Source organism: Macaca mulatta, chromosome 5, assembly GCF_049350105.2.
Source record: "Macaca mulatta isolate MMU2019108-1 chromosome 5, T2T-MMU8v2.0, whole genome shotgun sequence".
NCBI classification, from domain to species: Eukaryota; Metazoa; Chordata; class Mammalia; order Primates; family Cercopithecidae; genus Macaca; species Macaca mulatta.
In genome coordinates, this window is record NC_133410.1 from 48,119,330 (window position 1) to 48,136,354 (window position 17,025).

Here is a 17,025-nt window from a genome sequence, read left to right on the forward strand (position 1 = left end):
TAAGTTAAGGGTTAATGGCCAAGACAATTATATTCAAATCCTCATGCTAAGTGGTTCTTATCTCCTTTAGCCTGGCAGATTGACATAGCCATTAATGAAAATGAACAATATGCCAGAAATATTTAACAGGAGGTAAGGGTTCAAAGAAAACAGAGCATTTAAATGAAAGCCTTAAGACAAAAAAAGTTAAGGTACTGTGAAGTATTGCAAATATGTTAGGTGAAACGTATATATATAAAAATTCCAACAAGCAACAGAAAAGTATGAACTGTCATGAAACAAAGCAGTCTTCCAGAAACATTTTAATGTGTATCTTAAAAATATTTTAATGAATGTATGAAAAATCATACTATTCAGAAAAATGATCAATTCTCTTTTAGTCCCTATACCTGTACAAATTACCAAAACTAAGAACAGAAACAAGTATAATGTAATTAATTAAATAAAATTTATTTCCTGGTTGCATGACATAAAGAGTTTTTAATCAATTTGATTTGGCCCTGGAAATTTTCATAAATAGTCAAAGAAGGTATATAAATTCTCATCCAAACATGAGTAATATCAATGTTTATCTAGAAGGAAAATAGACAAAAACATTTCTCAAAGTAGCATATATCCCATATACCTAAGAAACTGAGGCAGTTTTGAAAATGATACATAAAATCATGAAAAAGACGTACAGGATAACATCCAGTGGATCATTCCTGAAGTATGAAAGAAGAGCCAGTCCTATTTCTACAATAGCACAACAAGCTGCATAGCCAGAGACAAATCACTTACTCTATCTGCCTTGGTTCCGTTATCTTCAAAGTATAAGGTTTTCAGTCTCAAATCTAACTTAGAGGAATGCCAGGAAATGGAATGTCATGTCTGCAATATTTCTATAACTTGCAAGCAAATACTCAAATAGGCTCATCTAAGTATATATCAAAAGAATATTCAAATCAAGCATTCACACGACATGCAGCTGAAGAATATTCCCACACTTTGTCAGAATTGTGTTCCTACCCAGAGAAGAAAAGAGGATCCTGCCAGCAGAGCATCCTGGGAAGAAAATGATCCTTCTATCTCTCACAGTTTTGTTTTCAGGACTAAGAAAGGCTGAATATGGATGTGCCAAATAATGTTAGTGACAAGTACCCTTTCATTCAAGTCAGAATCATTTCAGGAGCTTTTACATCTGTGCGGATCCAGTACCAACTTTTAGATATGGCTGGGCATATTTAAATGTGAATTTACTGATATTATCAAAGCTTTTTCTCATATCGCTCAGACTTAAACCAACATTACTGATTTTCTCAAAAGACAAAATAAGTATCTAGAAGGTTTTGTGAGATTAATACTCTATAATTCTAAAAGAATTAACAAATATTCCTAGATTTAAGATAAATATCACTAAAAAATGTACAATTTTGCATTCATTAGGACAAACTAAATTTTCAATCAAAAGTTTACTCATATCTATACACGATTCCCTACAGAAGAAATAAAGTATGTATAAGAAAAGGAATGTGGCAAAGTGTTACTATTCAAGTATACCAATAGTAACAAAAGTTTCATTATGCACTGTTTATAACCAATTTATTGCATAAACAAAATATACCAGTCAGTATTTACACATCAGAAGTGTGATTACATCTTACCTTTAAATGTGACAAACAGTTCTGTAGGAAAATATGCCAGTTATTTAAAAAAAATTGTTTCTGACTGACACATAAAAGGCAGGTAATTAGCGGATATAAAGCCTATAGGAGACAGGGAAAAGACAGAATTAACATTTTTCATCGAAAAGCACTGGACTTTTAAATTTTATATTTCATTTATTCTCATAAGCAAGGAAACAAATCTTTTAAGCAGTTTTCCAATTTGTAATAAGAAATATAATCTCATAGAATAATCTAACACAGAAAGATAAAGGGTAAATTTTCTGAGGAAAATTCCTTGACTGAGCATACCTCTCTGAGTTAGAACATGCTATTAGTTCTCCCTCAACCCATTAGTCCCTCATCCATTTTGTGGTTATGACTAGTCCCTGGGATCAGATAACAGACAGCATTAAAGGTTTAGCTTTCTGTTTGTCAAATATGTAACTTCCCGATGGCTACATTAAGTACTCTAAGCCTCACTTTCCAAACACATAAAGTGAAGGACAATAATCACAAATATTTTACAGGGTTGTGAAGCTTAAAGTAAGACAAAAAAAGTACAAAGTACTTAGTTCAATGCCTGGCACAATCCATGTTTACTATTACTGTATCTCTAGTTTAGATGGTCAAATATTTGACCAATTCTCCTAACCTTCTCCAAGCTACATAAAAGTTATGTGAAACAGACAGGTAGAAAAAAATGCCTTTACTCTCTGAATAGAAAAGATGTAAACAGACAGAAAACAGCTGCTAAAATCACTTTATGACAGTGATCCCCTGAGGTTACAACATATTTTTACTGTACCTTCGCTGTGTTTAGATACACAAATATTATTCTGTTACAACTGCCCACAATAATCAGTACAGTAACATGCTGTACAGGTTTGCAGCCTGGGAGCAATAGGCTATACCATATAACTTAGGTGTGTAGTAGGCTATACTATTTAGGTTTGTGTAAGTACATTTAACGATGTTTGCACAATGAAATAGCCTAACGACACATTTCTTAGAACATATTTCTATTATTAAGCAATGCATGACTACCTAGAAGGAAGTCTGAACAACTCAACAAACGCAGAGCTAGTAAAATTCAGAACAGAACATTTAAATAGAGCAATGCAAAAAATATGTATGTAAAACTTGCCCTTGTATTGCACTTCAGGGATTTTATAATTTCAGATTTTACCATTCTCTTTAATCTCCACTGAATTCATAAATCAATTATAAAAATCCCAATTAAATATGAAAAGGTTTGAAATGTTTCTTAATACCAATGAATGCTTCTTTCTTGAGCTCAGTTCAAAAGTAGTCTGATAAAGCATCTCCACAAAATTTTTCAAACAGGGAACATTCACTTCATTTTTAACAGTCTAGTAAAAAGATAATGCAAACAAAGAAAATGATTACAGACGTTAGATTAAACTATACAAAGATTACAAGAACTTTCTGTAAGGTTTGAAATTGGTTAATAATTCACTGAGACTCTCACTAAAGTATTACAATGTGCCAAGTGACCAAATGGTAAGTACATAAGATAAACCTGGTCCCAGCCCTGAGTGCACAAAGTGGGAATACAAGCTAAGAGGACACAGTATAACAGGTCCACTGAGGGCAAATTCTCTGCGCTCCTGGAGCACTCAAAAGGGGCCCCTATGGAAAAACTCAACAAGGAAGTAACATCTAAGCTGCATCCAACATCTCTTACCAGAAATACTGCTAAAGCCTCCCATTTAACCTTGCTGGCCTTATCTCCCACCCTCTGCCCATGTGCATGGGGACCCAGCTTTAGGAGCTTCCTTGCTGTTCCTAAAACGCAACAAAGCATTTCTTGCCTTAGGATGTCTATGCTGGGGCCTGCTGCCCGAGAAGCTCCTCCCACAGACACAGGAAGTCTTACTGTCTCATTCCTTTAGTTTTTGCTCAATTGCTACCAACTCTTTTGAGGTGGTAGTCTTTCCTAATCATACTCTTTTTAAAATTTCAACTCCCTCACCCCTTTGGCAATCCTATGCCCCCTACCCTGTTTATATTTCTTCACATTACTCTCCACAATCTGACATACTACCTATTTTATACACTAGTTTATTTTCTATTCCTGCAATATACGGTACTAGGGAGTCTTTCCTATCATATTCATTGTTGTGTTCCCTTGTGCATAGATGAAGACCTGACAAACAGAATGCACTCAATACATAAATAAGTAAAGAAAGAGAAGCCAGCTAGAGAAAGAGGGGAGGGAGGTTACCAGAGAGGCATGAATGTTCCAGGCAGGAGCTGTATGTGCAGAGGCCTAGTATTATGGGTTGAATCATATCCCCCAAAATTCATGTTGAAGTCCTAACCCCACACACATCAGAAGGTGACTTCATTAGGAAATAAGTCATTGCAGATCACATTAATTAAGTTAGGATCGGGAAGACCCTAATCCACATAACTGGTGTCCTTTTAAAAAGGGGAAATTTGAACAGAGACATACACTCAAGGAGAATGCCATGTGACAATGAAGGCAGGGAGCAGAACCATGCTTCTACAAGCCAAGAAACACAAAAGATTTTCAGTACACACGAGAGGCTAAGCGAGGGGCATGGAGCAGGTTCTTCCTCACAGCCCTTAGAAGGAACCAACCTGCTGGCACTTTGATTTCACATGCTAGCCTCCATAAATATGAGACAATATACATTTCTGTTGTTAAGCTATCCAGTTTGTAGTACTTTATTACGGCTGCCCTAGCAGGCTAATAAACCTGGACACAAAAGCAAATATGATATAAAAGAATCAGGCAACATGAAGATAATGGACCATTGTCAAGAGCCTCTCTTCCTATAACCTGCTCCTTTTGATGAACTGCCTTAAAAACTAAAACCTAATCTCAGCCATCTGGGAGAAAAAAAAAAGGATGATCAAACAAAGGAGGAAGTGCAAATGATCATTTGGAAGGAATAAGCAGTAATTCAAACAACTTACAGGAAAAGAAATCAAAGTGCATATCTAATAAAAGACTAAAACTGACATGACTTATACATGATAGCCTGTTTTCTTTTTTATAAAATGAGCCCAATTCATATGGCTAAAAACTGGGTGGGAGGAAACGGGAGCTGTGTAACTCAAATAAACCACTTGTAAACCGTTAACTTATGAGTTTTGTGTGTCACCATTTTTTAAAATCTTCAATGCAAAACAAGTTTTAAAAAAACATGTCAGTCACTCCCATTAATATTTTAAATTCTTAACTTTTAAAACAATTCTCTGTTCACCTTTTCTAAACATGCTTTAAAGGCAGGATCTGAATACTATAAACCAATTCATATAAGTCCATAGGTCACAAGTCAGTGAATTCAATGTTTAAAAGTGAAAGCCAAAACAGTTCAATTTTTCAATATGTAATACATTTCTTCATTTTTTGAGATTTTAACTAGAATAAAATCTGAACAAAACTAATGTAATTAATTTCCATTTCCAGCCAAGATGGAGTGAAGGGAGCTGGATTTCCCCTACCATCTGAAACAACCAAAAAAACAAAATACATGAAATGATATCTAAAACACTGTATGATCAACAAAAGGAAGAGACCTCTGAGCAACAGGAAGCAAATGAGATGAGTCCTCCCATGGCCATAGCTTACTGTCATGTAAGTATTTTTAGGAAAAAAATGAAAGTATGAGGTTGATAAGGTTCTTGTATAACATACAAATTGTACGAAAATAAAAAAACATACTTACAGCAGCTACAGGGATAAGAATCTCCACAAATAAACCAGCAAGTGCATGTTTTATGTCTTTATCTTTCACTTCTAAGAAATACTGAGCACATTCCTTAAAGGGAAAGAGGGTATATACTTAGATTAACAAAAGAGGAAAGGTTAAAGAATTTGTAATATCACAATAATTTTGTGAACACTCTACCATTTTACCAAAAAACTAAGGTCAATGCATCTTCAAGTCAAAAAACAAAGTTTGCCAGGCGTGGTGGCTCAAACCTGTAATCCCAGCACTTTGGGAGGCTGAGGCGGGCAGATTACCTGAGGTCAGGAGTTTGAGACCAGCCTGGCCAGTGTGGTGAAATCCCATCTCTATTTAAAAAAAAAAAAAAAAATTAGCCAGGCCTGGTGGCAGGCACCTGTAATCCCAACTACTTGGGAGGCTGAGGCAGGAGAATCGCTTCAATCAGGAAGGTGGAGGCTGCAGTAAGCCGAGATCATGCCACTGCACCCCAGCCTGAGTGACAGAGTGAGACTCTGTCTCAAGGAAAAACAAACAAAAAAAATAATTTACACTTATGACAACTTAACACATGGAATGAGACTAAAATTGATGCCATTCATTTACGTATATTTTGTTTCTTTTAAAAAGTCATGAAGAGCAAGAACTGTAGGCTTGCTCTATTTAGTGTCATTTAGAAGGTATATCACCTGCATAAATTGAAATGATGCTTCAAAATCTTCTACAGGATACATTTTTACTCGAAAAAATTTCATTCCCATTATTAAGCTGATGACACTTTGTACCACATGTGGGCTTTGTTCCTTTTGTCGCAGTTCTTTTAATTCTGTCACAAACTTCTTCCTTACAGCCTGAAACCTTTAATATACATGGAGACAGCATTTGATTTGAATTAAAAACACTAATTTCCACATGATATTTAAGGGTAAAAATCAAAAGGTATGCTACCTAAATATCATCTCCTTTCTCTACCTTCATTACAATTGCCAGAAAGGCACACAGAGGAAAATAAAAATTGCTACTATAAATTTGCTGTTCATTTATTTTAAAATTAAATTAAAAGTTCCTGAAGGAGAAATAATAGGATTTCGTTATTCCTATATTAACAATATACCACCATTACCATTTAATTAATAACCACAAAAAAAAATCAAAAAATCCACCCATAAAACATCACCATGTAAATCAGTGTCTCCAACTTTTAAGGCTCTTTTTACATAAAATCTGCAATTAGTTATATGGAGAGCATATTGAAGACTATAAAGTTTTTCACAGAGATAAGCCAATCAATCCTACAGTACTAATTATCACTTAAAATCAATACATCACTACACTGGCAAAAGGCTTTTGAAATGTGAGTATCATCCTGGATTCAAATCACAATTGTTAAAGCTAGTAAGCTTTTCTTAGCTTACATTTGAAAAGGACATCTAATAGTTTATTAATCAATAATACTTAATTATCCACCTCCCCCCTATATATTATGAAACAACTAAAGATTTTATTGATAATGTTACTTGGGGAAGCCAGTTTCTTAAAGTTAAAAAAACTTCAAAGCATGCTTTCCAATGGTCACTGACTACAGTGAGAAGAACAACAACAACAAAAAAAATTAACAAAATATGGATACATGATTGAAATATAACATCTATTTTGATTTTAATCTTGGAGACTATGATACCATTTTTCATGATTGTATTCTTTAGCACTTCATTAAGAAAATTTTTATAAAATGGATAAACTCTTTCCATTGAAATATTAGAATCTAAGGATTTTTTCCTTTTGTTAAACTACTTATAAAAATTATTAGTCACTACAAACCAAGAAAACACATACACCAAGATTCAAATACACCCCCAACCTTTATCTCCTTCTCTTCCCCACTCCCACTCAACCCCACCACCTGCCCCCTTAGGTGCTATCAGCCTAACTCAAAGTGGATCCTTTCACATTTTCTCCCATGCTTATTACACGCATGAGCAGAAAACACCTTAACATTGCTCTAAAGTGGCATTTCTCCTACCACTAGCCAGGTGAGGCTGAGTACCATTTCATACATTTATTTACTGGCTGTTTGGACTTACTATCCTTGCCATCTAGAGTTAACTTAGCCATGATGGAGTGTCTCCTGGATCCAACTTGCTAATATATTATTTAGAATTTCTGGTCTATATTCCTGAGATAGAAACTCAGTTTTGACAAAAATAAAAATAACATAAACAAACTGACATAAAGAGAAATACATCACTGCTCATATCTATGTTTTTGTGTCAATCTAATTACATGTGAGATATTAATATGATACTGTCGATGTCTAAATCATTTGAAATACTAAAACCATAAGATATTAAAAAATTATCATCTATCTCTAAATTACTTAAAATACTCAAACCATATTCTAAGTTCTATAGTATTGGCTATACAAGGGTTCCTAGTATATTAAAAAATTTAAAAATATGCTAAATAAAATATTTCACTTAATATTAAAATGCAAACTACTTAAACATTAATAATAATTTTACCTGCCTTCTTAGAATTTAGAAAGGTTGTTTGTTATATGATGATTTCAGGGCCAAAGACTCTTTAAAACACATCCAAGAAAATACCATTTGATACTTTTTTCCTTATAAATTTCCCAGTAGTAACAAAGGAAATCCAAAATCTCCCATAATTGTTACAGCAACCACAAGTTGCTAATGACAAATATATTTTACTGTTTACTAAAGTGATGGCTCAGTACAACTCAGTGTGTATAACTCCTAATGAATAACACTTTTAACTGAGTAATCTGGTATCTTTCATCTTTCCTTTTTGGTGTCTCTTTTACCAGTTCAAACTCTGTTTAGCATTAAAACAAATATGATTAGAAAACACTGCATTGCTATCTGAGGAATAAAAGTTCTCACCTGGAAAATAATTATTAGCTCTGTAAAGAGTCTCTAAAAAAAGCTTCTAACAGAATTGTTAAAAATAGGGAAAAAGACAGTGTCCTAACTATGGTTGGCAATTTCTGATTTGTTCGATTCAGACATTTATAGAAAACCCCAAATAAAATTAAAACAAGTGGTGAAATTGAGATATGACTATTAAAGAGTTTCTGAGAAACAGAGCAGTAAAGTAATAAAAGGTGGGGCTGACTTAGTGCTATGATGAAAATGGTGGATTTAGAACTATCAGTATCTACTGTATTCATTGGTAATGAAGCATTCTAAAATGCAAAGAAAATCTAAATGGGTGATTTATAAAACTTACTTTGATTGGGCAAGAACCCCTATCACCTCTGCATATAAATCCGCAATAATATGCACATTCCCAGTGTTGGTTCCTGAATATCTAAAATAATAAAAGAACAAACATAACATTTCATTAAATTTTTCTACAACCTCTCTTTCCTAATACATTTGAAAATTCATATCAGAGTGTTGCATAATTTTCTCTGAATATTCATTTATATGATAAAAGCAATACTAGTTGTATTCTACCTTCAATTTTACTTTACTATGATATTTAACCTTCTGGTTCTTACATATCCAATCTATAGTACTAAGAAATATTTTTACAAAATCTTTCTAATCAGCATTTTTTGTAGATTTAAAAGAGATGGGGGCTGGGTGCAGTGGCTCACACCTATAATCCCAGCACTTTGGGAGGCCAAGCTGGGTCGATCGCTTGGAGCCCAGGAGTTCAAGTCCAGTCTGGGCAACATGGCAAAACTCTGTTTCTACAAAAAATACAAAAATTAGCTGAGTGTGGTGGCATGCACCTGTAGTCCCAGCTACTCAGGAGGCTGAGTTGGGAGGATCACTTGAGCCCAGGAGGTCAAGGCTGTAGTGAGCCATGATCTCATCTCTGCACTCCAGGCTGGATGAAAGTGAGACCTTGTCTCAAGAAAGAAGAAAAAAAAAAAGGAAGATAATAATTGCCTTGAACTCTCAAAACAAATCATCAATAAGAATTCAAATAGCTCAGACCTGGATTGCAAAAAAAGGCAACAATCCCAAGTTAGTATTTTACTTACCCTTCCTTATGTTTAAAGTGCTTAAAAGCTAAGTTTAGAACTTCATGAACTAAGGGATCGGGTACAGGATGAACAGGAATCTAGAATTTAAAAACATTATCAAGTAAGTAAGAGTTAAATAAGTTATTGGTTTTTCATGAGTATTCTCATCAATTCAACTAATTAAATCAATAATCAATCTTACTTTTCATGGGATTATTACTAATCTGTCAATCTTTCTTCTGAGAATCTCATTTTCTCTAAGAATTTGGTTACTCATCAAATTTCACAAGTTCTAAATTTAAGAATACTAGTTTTATAATCACAAATCACTAAACTATGGACTATGCAGTGGGAAAAGCAATAGTTGTTACTGCTTAATAGTTACTGTCAGAAAGCTAAAGAGATACGTACACCTCCCTGTAACACTTACAGAAAAGCACCTTTGTAATGAGTCAGCCCTACATTTCATATAGCCCAATTTTGAACTATCATGAAAATGGCCACAAGGGACACTATCTTTTCTAACAATCTTAAACTATTTATAGACTTATTATTAAAAACCTGACATTTAAATATTCTCATTTCAACTCAAAAAAAGTATATGCTAGTTCCTATTATGTAAAACAAATTTTAAAAATTTAAACCAGTAATAAAAGCCCTACTCCTCCAACACACATAATCACTATTAACAACTTCATGTACATCCTTCCAGACTTTTTCCTACACATCCTCACACACAGGCATGCGTGCATTCCTTAGTTTTACTTAACCGAATAATGTATCTTTCCATGTCAGTATTTAGAGCTCCTCCTTATACTTTCTAACAACCACATAATATTCAATATGTATATATCACAATTTGAGAAGCCCCCTATTAATGAACATTTCAATCCAGATTTTCAATATTCAAGTAGTACTACAATAAACATCTTGTGCATTTAACATTATATACTTGTAGAGTTCCATGGGAAAGACTCCGAAAGAAGGAACTGCTGGGTTAAAGAGTTTACAAGTCATTGCTAACACATATTCTAGTTCTACACAGTTCTACATATCCTTCAGTATACATGGTGCACTGGTTCCAGGACCCCCGTGATAGCAAAATCTGCAGATGTTCAAGTTCCTGATATAAAATGGTGTAGTATTTGCATATAACCCTATGTACATCCTCCCATACACTTTAAATTATCTCTATCTAGATTACTTACAGTATGTAACCCAATGTAAATGTTACATAAGTAGTTGTTATACTGTATTTTCCATTATTTATTATTGTATTATTATTTTTATTTATATATATTGTTTTAATTTTTACTTTTTGTGGGTACCTACCAGGTGTATATATTTATGGGGCATTTTTATATTTTTGATCCAAGGTTGGCTGAATCCATGGATGTGGAACTTACAGAGATATGAAGGCCCTGACTATGTGGGTCTATTTTTGAGCTCTCCATTATGTTCTATCAATCAATTTGTATGTGTCTATACCAAAACCACACCATCTTATTAATTACTAGAGTTTAATAATAAGTTCTCATATCTAGTAGTGCAGGTCCTCTCCTTTTCTTCAGAGATGGCTTGGCTATTCTTGGCCATTATTCTTCCATATTCCATTTACAGTCACCTTTTCAAGTTCCATAAAAACTGTTAGGATTTTTATTAGAGCTGCAATGCATCTATAAAACAATTTGAAGTAACTATATTTGTATATATTTACGTGAAATAACTTTTAGTATATTTTCTAATTTTCTGGTTTTGTGCTTTGACAGAGGTGCTTGATTTCACTAACCGTAAGGAGAATGAAAATCTGCAAGACATCATTTTATACCTAATTGATGGGAAAAAAATTAAGTCTGAAAATACCAAATAGTAGAGATAACGTAAAAAAAAGTGAGGTTTTGTATATATTGTTGCAAAGGAGCATGCAATCTAGTGAAGGAGATCAGGTATGTCACCCTACAATATATAATTTGGCATGCAGATTATTTTGAGCTAAAGGCAATTGAGAAAGAGCAGATCAGGAAAAGTTTCCTCTACAATCCTTACTAAATAACTATTACATTTCATTAGTTTTCTGCATATATTTACCTTCCCACAATTTTACTGTTTCTAGAAGCCCAAACCTTTTTCCTTTGTCTTATCACTACTCTACAACTTATCACTCTTTGTTAAAATGGTATATATTCCAGTCTGTACCTGGATCTTTGAAAAAAAAAAGTGTATTAATTTTTGGATCTTCACATATTTACTACGAGGCATCCATGTGCATTCGTAATAAACCTTTTGACCCTGGTAATCCTTCTCTTGTCAGTTTAGTTTGTAGGGCCCCAGGCACTAAATCTAAGAAGGTAGAGCAAAAAGTTTTTTCTTCCCCTATACAGTAGTTCTTCTGTATCTACAGTTTTGCTTTCTGTGGCTTACCCAAGGTCAACCATGGTTTGAAAATACTGTGTGTGCATGTGTGTGTGTGTGTGTGTGTGTGTGTGTATGTGTTACCACATGCATACACTTTTATTATAGTATATTGTTATAACTGTTCTATTTTATTATTAGTTATTGTTGTAAATCTTCTACTGTGCCTGGTTTATGATTTCAACTTTATTGTGAGTATGTATGTACACAAAGAAACATAATACAGGCTTAATATCCCCTATCTGAAATGCTTGGGACCAGAAGGGTTTTGGATTTCTGATTTTCTTAAATTTTGGAATATTTACATATTCATAATGAGCTATCTTGGGGATAAGACCCAAATCTAATCACAAAATATGTTTGTTTCATATACAATTTATACACATAGCTTGAAGGTTATTTTATAAAATATGTTAAATAATTTTGTTCATGAAACCAAGTTTTGACTGTGTTTGACTGCAACCCATCACATGAGGTGAGGTGTATAATTTTCCACTTGCAGTGTCATATTGGTGCTCAAAAAGTTTTGGATTTTGGGACATTTCAGATTAGGGATGCTCAACCTGTATATACAGGGTTTGATATTATCCATAATTTCAGGCACCAACTAGGAGTGCTGGAACATATTCCCTGAGAATAAAGGGAGACTACTATATTTGCTCCAGTTATGACTGAAGTTTAACAATGACGGCCAAAGACAACACTCAGCCATGCTATGTGTTCTTTATTGCCACCCTACTACCACCATCTACACTTTCTGTGTTTATAACACTTGTAGCAGTCTTACAAGATACAGGTATACCTCCTATTTAACAGATGAGGGAAATGAAGTTAAGAGGTTGCTGTGTACTTCTCTAGAATATACTATGTCCCTAGATCCTGATATATGAAAATGCATTTGAGGCTGGGCACAGTGGCTCACACCTGTAATCTCAGCATTCTGGGAGGTCGAGGTGGGTGGATCACCTGAGGTCAGGAGTTCGAGACCAGCCTGGCCAACATGGCAAAACCTTGTCTCTACTAAAAAATATAAAAATTAGCCGCGTATGGTAGCACGTGCCTGTAATCACAGCTACTCAGAAGGCTGAGGCAGGAGAATCGTTTAAACCCAAGAGGTGGAGGTTGCAATGAGCCGAGACTGCACCACTGTACTCCTGCATGGGCGACAGAGAGTGACTCCATCCAAAAAAAAAAGAAAAAGAAAAAAGGCATTTGAATAAATAAAACAAATGAGCAAGAAAACTTTGGTCTTATCATATTACTGCCAGGAAAGAAAGAGAAACACAGAGAAGTAAAAGAAGAAATACATCTCATCTTTAATTTTAATTAAAAATACATAAGTTCTGCTGAGACAGAGTTCGAGGTGTGATAAAAAATACATAAGTTCTAAAAATTTTCCTTTAAGAATGAACATTATCAGAACACAGACATCCTGAAAGTCCCTATTTCTTCTCTTATTTTCAGTGTCACACACACAAAAAAAAATTCTCAAACTGAATCTCCTAAGAAGAAAGAGAAAAGAATCTCATTTCAGCTCACAAAGAAAAAGTTCTACTTTCACGGAGTAGTATCTCCATCTTGAGTATCAAGAATTTCTAAGATCTTGTCACTGGTGTGATTTTAGACGCAGCTCTAATTCAACTTCAACATGCAAGAAAATCTAGTAGAAACTATAGTAACAGGCTGGGTGCGATGGCTCATGCCTGTAATCCCAGCACTTTGAGAGGCCGAGGCAGGCGGATCACCTGAGGTCAGGAGTTCGAGACCAGCCTGACCAATATGGTGAAACCCTATCTCTTCTAAAAATACAAAAATTAGCCAGGTGTAGTGGCGCGCACCCGTAATCTCAGCTACTCGGGAGGTTGAGGCAAGAGAACTGCTTGAATCAGGGAAGCAGAGGTTGCAGTGAGCCAAGATCACACCATTGCACTCCAGTCTGGGCGACAGAGTGAGACTCCATCTCAAAAAAGAAACAAAGAAAGAAAGAAACTATAATAACAAATATTCAGGTTTATTCTAAGGCTATTTCCACTACCACTGCCAAAAATTTAATGCTTTTATCACATTATGAAAGTAAAGAACAAAAAAAAAGAGCTTAAGATAGTGGGAAGTTAGACTAGTCCATTCATTAGCTAAATGACCAATTCTCAGCACCAAGGAGTGTAAACAACATCACACATTAGCAGAATGACAAATCCCCTCCCATGTGTACCTTTGGGACTGCTCATCAATATCTAAAATGCTATTAAGTCTGAAAATGCAAACAATCTACTCTGTAGACATAGAAGATTGATCACCACCTTCTGACACTTCAAAATAGTATGAATAAAACCAAGAGCTTGAAAGGGCTCACAAACTACGTTTCTCAACTTCTTGTTTGTTTGAAAGAATGAACATATGACTAAAATTCAATATTAAAAAGAGTATTGCTTCAAACTTTATAAATGTGATACTGCTGTTTAAACATGCTTTTATCATGGATCTAAGTCCTTTGGTACTAACATACTACTTTTAGTTCTAACATACTACTTTTAGTTAGGCACTACCCCAAATTTATTCTAATGACTTTTTTAGAAAAGTAAAATTAGTCCTCTATTATCTGGAATTAATTCTGTTTCCAAGGTGAATTCCACTACTTAATTTCATGATATTTACATTAGCTCTTTGTCTAACTTGTTACAATAAAAACTTTCATTCAATTTTATAAAATACTGGCCATTTCCACTATTCACAATAGCAAAGACTTGGAACCAATCCAAATGTCCATCAATGATAAACTGGAGAAAGAAAATGTGGCACATACACACCATGGAATACTCTGCAGCCGTAAAAAAAGGATGAGTTCATGTCCTTTGCACGGACATGGATAAAGCTGGAAAACATCATTCTCAGCAAACTAACACAAGAACAGAAAACCAAACACTGCATGTTCTCATTCATAAATGGGAGTTGAACAATGAGAATACATGGACACAGGGAGCGGAACATCACACACTGGGGCCTGTTGGGGGGTCGGGGGCTAGGGGAGGGACAGTATTAGGAGAAATACCTAATGTAGATGACGGGTTGATGGGTGCAGCAAACCAACATGGCATGTGTATACCTATGTAACAAACCTGCATGTTCTGCACATGTACCCCAGAAATATTATTATTTTATTATAAATATAATAATATATTTAATAATATATTATTAAAGTATAATAATAATTTAAAATACTGACCATTTCAACCTAATGTATCACATATTTTACCAATGAGAATTAAGTTTATTTTTATCATTAAAGAGAGAAAATTTGGAGTAAAATAAATGAATTTGCTTTATAATCTTCAGAAAATCACTACAATTAAGAACATTTCTTCACCCGTAAAATGAAAATAACAGATAATATGTATTGAGGACTTTTCATGCATCAGACATTATTGTATTTAATTCTTATGATTCTACAAAAATGATATTATACATTTTTATAGAGGAAGGGAGAGTCAGGGATAGTAACTTGCCCCAAGTTACAAAGCAAGCAAGAGAGCTGGCATATTAATAGTACTTGCCATGGCCATCTCCCAGGGTTTATTACGATGATGAGTTGGTGCAAAGGATATAGAGTCCTTCATACATTTTGAAGAGATCCAAATGTGTGATTATTAGAGACAAAACAAATTATTCAAGAAACAAATAATTTCTAGTACATGAGGTCAAGGTCTAACCTATAAGGAATATTTACTCCTCAAGACTGAAACAACCATGTATCAACAGTTCAATCCTCTGGAGACTGTGCGCCTCATCACAATAATCCTGAACCACATTTTAATATAGGTGTATTATATGTGGCAAAAGTTAAAGTCCTATTAAATTCTAGATATATTACATTGTTTACTCTCCGGATCTATTAAACCTCACGTTATTCTGACAGAAGAAAATTGGGTTAGTCAGCGGTGATGTTTCAGAAAGCTCTATTGATTTTTACGTCATTTTCTCTAGTTTTATTAGAGAAGCTACAAAGACTTGCCTTTTACCAGGGGGAATAATCCCTATATTGGATTTCAGATGAATAAAGTGTATCTATGTTCTTGGTGAGATACATATAAACATATATATTTTTTCGATGAGTGCATTTAAATTAGCGTATGGGGATAATAGTAACAGAGGGGAAGAAGTAAGTACAAAGGATGCTATAGGTTGGAATAATATGGTGACAGATCCAAAGACAAAGTTAGCTATCAAGGCCACTGTATTTCTTTTTCACTTTGAGTCCATGTCAACCATGGGTCAGAAATGATTTTGTGCAGTGCAGTGAATGTGAACAATGTGTCCACCAAAGAAAAAAAAAATTTTTTTTTTTTTTAAGAGACAGGGTCTTGCACTATTGCCCAGGCTGGAGTACAGTGGTGCAATCATACGTCACCATAACCTCAAATCCCTAGGCTGAGGTGATCCTCCTGCCTCAGCCTCCAGAGTAGCTATGCCTATAGGCGCATACCACCACACTCGGATAATTTTTTTAAAAAATATTTTGTAGAGATGGGGTCCCGCTACTAAAAAAAAGTGTTATGTTTATAGATTTTTTTTCCCCACATGAAGACTTATCTGTACTGTGTTAAAAGAGGAGGAGGAGGGCTACAAAGGCAACAAGGAGGGGAAGAGGATAGGGAGGATGAGGGGGAAGAGACAGGAAAAATGCCTCCACAGGGTTGCCTGTGAATTGAAGTTCCGAAGCCAGTGCAATTGGGCAACTTTAGGATGAGGAGTGAGACGGACATCTAAGAAAAGGATGCCATGGGAAATGAACGAAGGAGGAAGGCACAATGGGGCCAGGTCACTGGGGTTCCTGAATGCCAGTGTAGGGAGTCTGCCATTTCTCTGGCTGGAGGAAGAAACTCTATACTGTTTAAGCAAAAAAGTACAAATACTGGTTACCAATCCACTTAAATGACCTACATTTAGCACACAAGATACACCAGGGATAAGTCGCAATGAGCAGCAGTCAGAGTCCATTGCTGGGCTGTGGCCATTTCCAGTCCTTAGCTCTTCCTACCCTAGTTACTGCTGCCTTAAAGTCTTAGTAACTCAGTTAAACCAAGAGATCACAGATGTCAAATTTGGCTTGTTAGCACAACTCCCAGAGGAGATTTCTTTCCTATCTCTACTAAAAAATTTTTATGAAATGCATACATTTAAGTGATTTAACCTTTAATTAACTCATTTGTCTATTTTACATATTTAAAATGTTTATTTGCAGATTTCAGAG

General features: G+C 34.8%; 1 protein-coding gene across 21 annotated transcripts in view; it reads right to left on the minus strand.

The window, feature by feature from the left end:
- Positions 1-17,025, minus strand: part of FRYL (FRY like transcription coactivator) — a 286,763-nt gene that overhangs the window by 115,918 nt on the left and 153,820 nt on the right. For all 21 annotated transcript variants that reach the window (XR_013417845.1, XM_078003390.1, XM_078003383.1 and 18 more), the window contains 6 exons: positions 9,384-9,463; positions 8,618-8,698; positions 6,055-6,223; positions 5,366-5,458; positions 2,918-3,016; positions 1,644-1,745 (listed from right to left, as the gene is read on the minus strand). Coding sequence is in view for 20 of the 21 variants with exons in the window: in XM_078003390.1 (XP_077859516.1) it covers positions 1,644-1,745; positions 2,918-3,016; positions 5,366-5,458; positions 6,055-6,223; positions 8,618-8,698; positions 9,384-9,463 (624 nt within the window). In the remaining variant the exon portion in view is untranslated. The remainder of the gene's footprint in view (positions 1-1,643; positions 1,746-2,917; positions 3,017-5,365; positions 5,459-6,054; positions 6,224-8,617; positions 8,699-9,383; positions 9,464-17,025) is intronic.